Source organism: Hordeum vulgare, chromosome 2H (genome assembly GCF_904849725.1).
Source record: "Hordeum vulgare subsp. vulgare chromosome 2H, MorexV3_pseudomolecules_assembly, whole genome shotgun sequence".
In the NCBI taxonomy this organism is placed as follows: domain Eukaryota; kingdom Viridiplantae; phylum Streptophyta; class Magnoliopsida; order Poales; family Poaceae; genus Hordeum; species Hordeum vulgare.
In genome coordinates, this window is record NC_058519.1 from 506,076,274 (window position 1) to 506,086,007 (window position 9,734).

The window sequence follows — 9,734 nt, forward strand, 5'->3', positions numbered from 1 at the left end:
AGTTACGAAAGACCGATAAAAAACCATAACACAAAAAGAAAATCAAAATATCACAAAAAAAGCAAAAACGCGTGCAAAAACAATAAAAAAATTCAAAAGAAATGCTCAAAGCGAGACACGTGACGACTGCTGAAAACGCGTCAAATAACGGCACGCGGGAGCAATTGCCGGAAAGCTCCCAAGAAAGCGCTGGCTAACTTTTTTTTTTTTTTTTTTTTTTGTGAGGTGAAAGCGCCGGCTAAGTAGTTGCTCCCACCCTCATTGGTCTCCTTGCAGCGATTTTCCCGTGCTCTTTTCTCGTTAAAAGCACCCCCAAAGAAGCCCACGAGAAGTAAACGAACCAGCAGGCCCAAAACCAAGCCGCGACGCGAAGCGCGCGCGAACTCAATAGTGCGGAGTCAAAACCCATCCCCTCCACCGTCCTCTCCGCCATTTCGTCCAGAACCTTCCTTCCTCCCTCCCTCCCTCTCCCCCCTCCGCGTTCGTGCGGCCTGGTGCTGCCGCCGTCGACGTGCCGAAGCATAGCGTAGTCGTCGTCCCCGTCGCCGCCTCACCCCAACCCCTCCGCCTCTCACGCGCGTCGCCTCCGCCTCTCACGCGCGTCGCCTCCGCCGTCGCCGTTCCCGTCCTACCCCTCACCGCGTCCCCGCTGTCTCAACCCCGTCCGCGATTTTATCCGTTGGTTCCTGAGGTACGAGCATTTCGTCATCCTGTGACTAGTTAAATTCCACCGTCCTCCAGAAATTTGGGGTGAACCATCAGATCCTCTCCTTCTCTGGCCGCAGTTCTCCCGCTCCCGGCGAAACCTAGGGTTCGGCGACAGGATGCAGAAGCTGGGGCTCTCGGGGCTCAGGGGCCTCGATGGGTTCCGATCTCTCGCTGGCGCCACCTCTGCGGCTGGGAAGGCCACGAACCCCAAGCCCTCGTCTGATGCTGGAGGTAGCACATACGGGAGCTTCGCCAACCTTAAGATGACAGCAGGTACCGATTTGGCGCCCCCTCCCTCTCTCCTTTGATTGAGGAGGATGTCTATCTCGTGCGTTGCACTGATTTCCCGATTCCTCTTAATTTCTGTCTATTTGCAGAGAAATTAGTCAAGGAGCAGGCCTCGGTGAAGTCTGATCTAGAAATGGCGGTACATTTCTGAACATTGTGCAGTTTTTGGTCATCTGTCGGGCACTTGACTGAACGAATTCCTATCATCCAATTGTATGAACTGCGAATTGTTTCTGAAATTTAGACAAACATCCTGTCACCGTGCCACTAATTAGGTTTCTGCATAGAATTGTTATCTGTTTGGGTGGTGCCGATAGAAGACCAGCTGTCTTCTGGTTCATCAATGCCAAAATTGCATAGTTGTATGCTATTTAGGGTTGTCCCAGTTGTATCATTCTGCTTGCATACCATGGGTATTTTCCTGTTTTTGTTGTTTTATCTCGGATCCTGTGATGTTTTTCTATTACTCTGTGTGCAAAACAGATGAACTGCATTATACTCGTTTGTTAATCCATCGTTCAATCATGTATGCAGCATTGACATGGCAGTGAAGTGTTACACCAAAATAGGCAACAGCACAGCATTACTAATGTGATACTTTGTTATTCTGGGGCTGCATGTGTTATATCTAGTCTGAATCTCATGATTTTATGCATCCTTCTGTGCTGTTTAGACTCTTTATTTCCCCATATGTTACATATATATGTAGCTGTGCTAAAAAAGATCTACATGTCGTGTTATGTGAATTACGCTCGGAGTTTGTTTTCCTGGTAGTATCCATCCTTTGAAGTGTTGAGCTATTATTTTGAAGGAACTCTATGTTGCTCACTTGGAAAGTATAGGATATGTTTCCCTCTGTAGGTTCTGCTAATCGTATGGCAGATTAGGTGAAAGTCTAATTTCTCATTGTCTTATGTCAATGGGCTTATTTCTCCATGATCATCATATGGCTAATCCTGAACTTATTAAGCACAGGCTTGTCCTTTAGCATCACTATGGTATCACAATACATGACTTATATGCTTGTTGCATCTAGTTCTATTGAATTCAGAATGGCATATGTATGAGACTTTGATTACCACTTTACCGCAGTCACCTTTCATTGTTTAGATGTTCCAGTGCTCTGTGGTCATGGCAAATTGGCTCAAGTACAACACAAAATTATCATCATGTAGCAGCATTTCTCCACAGCAACATATTATATTAGTTTCTCACAGAATATCCTATTACTGATGCACATGCGTTATGTGACTTTAGCATACCAAGCTGAGAAGAGCAACAGAACAGATAAATATGTTAGAAGCAAAACTTCAACAAGCCGTCAATGAAAACATGAAGCTTAAGGTGAAGCAGACTGAGGATTCGAAGCTCTGGCAGGGTCTAGATTCAAAAGTTTCCTCAACAAAGATGCTGTGCGATCAGTTAACTGAGACTCTGCAGCAGTTAGCAAGTCAGACAGAAAGAGGTAACGTTTCTTGTGGTATTTTGTCATGCACACCTGTTGTTTATATTTAACTGGTAAACAATGCAATGGCAGCTGAGGAAGATAAGAAGTTTTTCGAGGGGATGCTTGGGAAGAACTCTAAAGCTTTAGATGAATTCAACTGCTTGCTGCATGATTCCTCGGCAAAGCTGGAATGTGCAGAACAAAGCATCACGTCAGGTTGGTTTGTCTCTTCTCACTTCACAGTTAGTGCTAATCGTTTAGAATGTTAACTGCTAGGTAACTCACCACTTTACACTGCATATCTGCTAGGGTACCCCTGACCGCTATCCTGTTGTTTATGCATCTGGACTCTGATGTCATCTACAATTCTATGCTTATTTATATTATATGCTTATAGATAGAATGATCAGCAGTCTGCTAATCACATTAACATTTTTTTTTGAATTAAGTAGCATAGCTCCCAATTGATAACACATCATGTCTGTTTTTTTCCTGACACCTTCATAACAAAAGGTTCAGCGGGAATATTTACATAATAGTGTGATAACATTGTCAACTGTCCCATTTACTCAGGTAAACAGGAGATTTTGCGGATCAAACAAGAGAAAGAAGAAATGGATCAGAGTTACAAGGAACAGCTTTACGCAAATGATACTACCATAAAGGAAAAAGGTAAGTCTTAGCTTTTGTTTAGCAATTTACTGAGGAGACAAGTCATATTAGCGAGCGGTGGTGATAACAAGCATTAAGCTGTTTTCGCTTTTTAATGCAGATTCTCTCATCAAACAGTTGGAGGGCTCAGTTGAAGAAAATAAATCCCGCTTATTGTGTGCCGACTCCCGCTTGCAGTGCATGGAGCAAGAGTTAAAGCTAAAACAAGATGTTTGCATTTGCCTGAAAGAAAACCTTGCAAGTGCTGAAAAAGAAAAAAATGACTTGGAGCTTAGGAACCAGAGATACAGTCTGGAAGTTGAAAGGCTGTACAAGGACAATAAGGATGCTAATGAATTGCTTAGCAGTTTTGTGGCTAAAGTAGCCGAGCTAGATAAAGAGCATGCATCAATGTCAAGTCATGTCGCTAGATTGCTTTCTTCATTTGATAAGTACTATGGAATGGTCCAAGAGGAGAAACTGCTGATAACAAGATCTGCCAAGGACAAATTGGAACATCTTCAAAATCAGTTTGTAGATCTGACATCAGAAAACAGTGGTCTCAAAATTGAAATTGGGGAACTGAAGTCCAGAATCACAGAGTTACAAAAAACTCAAGAAGTTGTTATGGTTCAGCATGTGGAAAAATGCCATGTGGCTGAAGATAAAATCAGAAGACTGGAGTCTGAAGCAGAAATATCTGCCTCCAATGTCAATCGCTTAGAAAGTTTATCTTCGGAACTTCAAGGGAGAGTTCAGAAGTTACTGGAGGATTCTAGCCTTGCTGAAAACCAGAAGGTTTGCAACTAGCTGGTTATGAATAAACAGATAACTGCAACTACTATTTAACATGTATTCTTCCTTACTCATGACATTCGAATTTTGCAGGAAGAGCTGTTACAGAAGACTTTGAAGCTGGAATCAGATAATCAGGAGCTTCTAGGAAGAATGCAGTCAGTTTTGGATGAAAAATCTAACGATGCAGAATCTCTGCACAGCGAGATTGCTAAGCGTGACCAGCAGGTTGACACACAAGAAAAACAGATCAGCGAGCTCCGCAGTGTTCTTGATGAGAAGGAACAGTTGTATATTTCTTCTGTAGAAAGAGAGAAGAGTTTGGAGGAACAAAAGTTACAGGTTTGTGTTTATTATATCTTGTAATCTCATGATGTAATTATTCGTAGATTGTAGACAACATATAACCTTTTCAATCTCTTGCCCAGATCCAAGCATCACTTGCTGCCACGGAATGTCAACTTACCGAGGCCAAAAAACAGCATGATCTCATTCTTCAGGGTAAACAGATAGAGCTATCAAAACATTTGAAAGAGTTGTCACTCAGAAATGATCAGGTATCAATATTCTATTAAATAATTTTGTAGCACTTCTCTTCCGAATCACAAATGACAATCTACAAATGATTTTGCAGGCAATCAATGTCATCCGTAAGAAATATGAATTAGAAAAAGTAGAAATCATAAGTGCTGAAAAAGAGAAGGTAAATTATCTCTTTCCTTTCAGAAGTTCTTTATGCTAGATATTTGGTATCTTAATATGATTGTGACTCTCTGTTTATCCTACTGTTCCAAATTTCAGGCAGAAAAGCTCATAAGGGAAATGGAGCACAAATGCAATGAAAAGATATTAGAGAACAAGCGAGAATCTGAGAGGTGTTTGATGCGTCTTAAGGAGGAACATGCTGCAGTGGTAGGTAGAGCTAGTTCATTTATTTTGAAACAAATAAATATTCACATTCTAGTTATAAGGACAATACATGTACCAATATCGATGGAATATGTTAGTTCTATAGATCTCCCTCCGTCCCGAATTACTTGTCGCAGAAATGGATGAAAACAGATGTATCTAGAACTAAATTACGTCTAGATACACCCATTTCCGCGACAAGTAATTCCAGACGGAGGGAGTAGTAAACAAAGTAAGCTGAACAGTTCAGCTGCAGATAGCATGGATAAATAGGCGCATGTCAGACTTCTAAGGAAGTTCGATTTTGCACATTGCTCACTGTTGAGCGGGCTTTATTACCTAAAAAACTAACATGTTTTCTTGGTATCTTCGTATTCCTGCTCTAATTAGACTTGACATTTAAGCTGTATAGGAAGTTATACGGAAACACCCAGTCACTCACTGACATCTCATCGAGTTCAAAGTATTTTCAAGCTGCTTTAGAGTATCATTTCCATCCACTTTTATCTTTTATTTAGTTATGTAACATACTAGTAGTAAAAATCACGAAAACCACACACTGTATATTTCACCAATGTACATTGCTAATGGTTGTTAGACTGTATGGTTTAATTTAAGCATCATGAGATCTTAAGCAATCAAAATACCTGATATTTGAAGAAAATGTATCCGAAACCACTTTATATAGTTGTCTAGCAATAGAACTTTGACATCGTATTTGTTCCACAGCAGTTCAAAGATGCTATTTGGTATAGGTGCAGAGAGAGCTATGCCAAAAATGCTGTTGTAAATCTTGGAATTTCCATAATCTTATTGTTATCAGTAGAATCCTTCAGTATAGCACCCGTATACACTTGTCCAAAAGACTGTTTGCGGGATGTCAGCCTGTCAGGACTATAGTGGAGATGTGCAGTAGAGCTGTTTTTCTTCTGAAATGACAACGAAGGTTGTTTCCTGATATCCAGGTGGCAAGAATTCAACAGGATAATGAGCTTAAGGAATCAACTCTTCGGGCTTATCACAAAGAAGAATTGCAGCGCATTCGTTCTCAGGGTGAGAATGAATTGAGGGAGGTCAGTCATAAGTTGAACCAGATGTTTTGGTTGCATCAGTTTTTTATTTATTACTAACTTAATCTGTACAAAAATGTAGAGGCTGTCGTTGCTCAGACAAGAGCATGAAGCTCAAATAAAGACAGTGAACATACGGCATGAAGATGATTGTCAGAAACTTCAGGATGAACTGGAGCTTCAGAAGTCAAAGGTGGTGATTCTTGGCACCTTTTTGTTCTGAAGGCCGTGACTCGAAACTATACTGAACAGTGTTTGGTGCAGGAGGAGAAGCAAAGAGCATTATTACAGTTACAGTGGAAAGTGATGGGCGAAAGTCAACAAGTTGACCAGGAAGTGAATTCTAAAAAGGTATATGCTCTTGTCAAGCCTGGTAACTGTGTGTCACTATTTTGATAAGCAATGTGTATATGGTATCTATTTATTTTTTGTTGCTTGGTGGGAAAGCATGCTAAGAACTCCAAAAAAATAAGCCACATATGTTGTCACTTGAAAAATTGCTTATTATAATTTGGTTATTTGGGGCAGGATGACTTAGTTTCTCAGTCCATATCCTGCTCTTTTACTATCAATGTTAGCCATTTGCTGGTTTTCCTTTCTAGTTTTGGTTTTACTTAGTTTCTGGTTCATCAGTACTGTACCTCCTAGGAGGAATGTAACATAAACTCTGCCTTTTCAATACAAAGAAACGCATGAATCTCTCTGCGTTTTCTCGAAAAAAAAGTTCATCTCATAATTAGGTTGTATACATTCATTATGAAATAATTAAGTTACAAATTTTCTCTTTCATTGATAAAGAGGAGAGATCCATATGTCAGAAAAGAAAGTCAGCTTCAGTTGCCAGGTCCAGGTCCTGAGACCAAACGGAAGGTAAGACATCTTCTCTTCAATGATAAACTTGATTGCCCTGCATTTTAGAAACTTCAAACTTGATGTTCTATGTTGTGTTTCAGAATGCAAACATATCTGGAGTTATACACTCGCCAATTTCTAACGTACTGAGGAAGGTAGAGAAAGCAAGTCAGGATGTTCCTAATCACAGAAAGGTGATTTTTGTTACATATATATTCTTTTTTTCCCATCTGTTTTTGAGCATGAACCAGGTATCATTTTCAGTTAGTCTGAAAATGCATGTTTACATGCTGTGAATTTTATTGCCATTTTTGGCATTCTGTTAATTAGGTAACACACCATGAATATGAAGTGGAGACAGCAAATGGAAAAATCACAAAGCGCAGGAAAACTAAGAGTACTGTCATGTTTGGGGTACAAGTTTTTCCTGTTTTTTCTTTGGGTTTGATTGCTTGCTTGTCCATATATTTTAATGCTGTCTTTTACCCATCCAGGAACCGAACACTCAGAAGTCATTGCAAAATACTGCTGACAAGGATGTTACAAAAACAAGAAAGGTATGATGATTAGTAAAAATAACTGTGCGCTTCAACTTCCCAGTATTGATGTTCAAAGGCTTAACCAATATTTTTGTAATAGACTTTCCAGTTTAATGTTTGCTCAGATGGACGCTCTGACAAACATAATCGTAGTCAGTTTTCTTGAAAAACTTATCCTAGCTAAATCATATGTTCTGTTTGATTATTCAAGAATGGTAACTAATTGTGTTTCTCTTAAAAAAGTCATGCATCTGATTTCCTATGGCACATTGAACACCACTTCATGTAGAGTTTAGACTGTAAACCTGGGGTGCAGTGCTGCCAGGTTTAGCTACAACTTTTCCTTAGACTGTAGTCAGTGCTATCATTCAAAATGTGAGGAAAATGTTGCCATATTATTTTTATCAGTTAGTCTCCAACGCTCCACACTCTTTACTTGTTAATCTCTTGTGACATCACCGTTTTTGTCTCTTGGTGTACCCCACTGTATCTAGCAATGTTCTTGGAGTAAGCACGAAAGAAAACAATTTGAAGCATTAGCTCATGCTCTGCTTTTCTGCAGTGGTTGATCTTGCAACAAATTCGTTCAGAAACTGTCTATGGACAAGCATTCTGAGCATTATGATTCCCTATGTGATATATGGTCTGCATTACTTTTGACATTTATGTATTGGCATTCTGCAGGTTGTTGCAGGATCCCGTCCCCATCCTGCAAATATCGGTGAATTATTTTCCGAGGGCTCCTTGAATCCATATGCTGATGACCCTTTTGCATTTGGCTAGAAGGTAAACCGTAATAATATCCTGCAATGAAATACTGTTGCAGTTTGTTGTTTATGGAGAACAGCGTTATAGCAATCTCACACCCAACATTTGCATCTTTTAAAATTCAAGTTGTCACTTGGACCAGTAGTGTAAGTCCAGTCAGGCTTGGAATTTTGTAACTTGTTTAATTAGAATACAATCACCATCCTTGTTCAACAGATGGATGTGCCAAGTAGTGTTTAAATCTAATTGAGCCGTTGAACTATAAATTGTGATCATGCTCTGGAAATGGTTATATGATTAGACAAGTTTGCTGAGTCCAGAAACATTGTTTTAACGGCGACTGCTCTTGACTTATTTTTCCCATGGCACCATGTTTAGTTTGCCGTCTGGGGTTAAGAACTTTTCCATGTTGGTTACTGCCAACAACTGATCAGAATAGCCCGTTAGTGCATTATAGTTTTGTTGGTTTGCGCACATTTTCTTGACAACCTGGACTTGACCATCGATGTAGAGCCATAGAGGTATATTTTCTGTTTCTAATGAGTGATGACAGGTGAGTAGTATTTTAGTTCAGTAGTTAACCAGTCTGCATACTCTATAGAGGGTATCCTATGGTATGGGTTTTCTTTAGAACCCATGTGTCTTTTCAAGTTTTGATAGATATGTAGATGGTGTAATTGTCTTCCATAGTTACCTGTTTTCTTTCAGGAAAAGAATGATCAATTTGCTGAATATTTGATCCATTCTCGTTACTAAGAGCTGGTTGTTACATATGCATCTAAAGTTTGATGTTATATTCCTAATCTTACAGCTCACGTCTGTTGGTGCTGATCTTAAAAAGCATGGAAACGCAATCTGGATTGCATAATTCCCTGCTGCCGTCAGGTTTAATTGATGATTTTGCTGCCTGCCTTGGTCATGAAATCTGATCATCAGTGTTCATATGACTGTTAACAACGCTGCGTTGGTGTTTCTGGAACATGTTTACGATGAACACTGCGAGTGATTATCACTTACGCCGGTGCGTTTCTGTAAATAAACCGACCTCGTCAGCTATGGAATAGAGAATTTCAACAGATGAAATTACTGCCCAACGTCCTGATACCTTTTTGGATCGCTCTTTGTAGAAGGCTGAAAGATACCGTCCAGCTGCTGTCATATTAGGCTTATTCTCTTTGGAACTGTGCTGATCGTTATACCCCCGAACCCCGTTTGTGTGTATGAATGCAGTCGATGCATTAACATACGGGGAAGTATGCTAAACTCAGTGTGTTTCCATTTGGTCATGAGCTGTTCTCACACCCAGCCAATGACCGTCTTGCTGCATGGAATCTCAGGTTTCCTGTCGTTCCTCACTATTGTGTATGTGACCGTCCATGTCGAATGGCGAGGAGGCGGTTGGCTTGTGTGGAGACCGCATCTGTATGCAGGTCTATTTTTTTTTCCCAGGAAACGACAGGTGATCTGCCATTTCTTATCCAGCGAAGCTGTGGAGGATAAGTATAATTTCGGAGAGATAACTCGAAGTGTAGAAAGTTTGTGCTCCCATGCGTGCCGAAAAGAAACATAAATTTTGTCCGGAGTCAAATGGTGTAAAATTAGGCCAAATTTAATAATAAAAAAGGACGAATAGAGGATCATGTCTGGTTCGATAAAACGAACATGACCCGTACTGGTGTCCTCGCAAAGATAACTTAGATGTATCTG

The 9,734-nt window shown here is 40.2% G+C and overlaps 1 protein-coding gene across 1 annotated transcript; it reads left to right on the forward strand.

Annotated features, from left to right (window-relative positions):
* The first annotated feature begins 437 nt into the window (after positions 1-437).
* LOC123426881 (synaptonemal complex protein ZEP1-like) lies at positions 438-9,313 on the forward strand. The gene is made up of 20 exons (XM_045110784.1): positions 438-691; positions 786-981; positions 1,086-1,135; positions 2,254-2,461; positions 2,534-2,659; positions 3,017-3,115; positions 3,216-3,892; positions 3,983-4,231; positions 4,318-4,446; positions 4,524-4,592; positions 4,691-4,801; positions 5,764-5,871; positions 5,951-6,061; positions 6,133-6,219; positions 6,667-6,738; positions 6,822-6,914; positions 7,051-7,134; positions 7,215-7,277; positions 7,944-8,045; positions 8,839-9,313. The coding sequence occupies exons 2-19, from the start codon at positions 825-827 to the stop codon at positions 8,040-8,042; spliced, it is 2,592 nt and encodes an 863-aa protein (XP_044966719.1). The 5' UTR covers positions 438-691; positions 786-824; the 3' UTR covers positions 8,043-8,045; positions 8,839-9,313.
* Positions 9,314-9,734: the final 421 nt, after the last annotated feature.

Coding starts and splice junctions, on each gene's coding strand:
- LOC123426881 (XM_045110784.1), top strand. CDS start 825: ATGCAGAAGCTGGGGCTCTCGGGGCTCAGGGGCCTCGATGGGTTCCGA. Junction 6,220..6,666: donor AGGAAGTGAATTCTAAAAAG/GTATATGCTCTT, acceptor TCATTGATAAAG/AGGAGAGATCCATATGTCAG. Junction 6,915..7,050: donor ATGTTCCTAATCACAGAAAG/GTGATTTTTGTT, acceptor TCTGTTAATTAG/GTAACACACCATGAATATGA.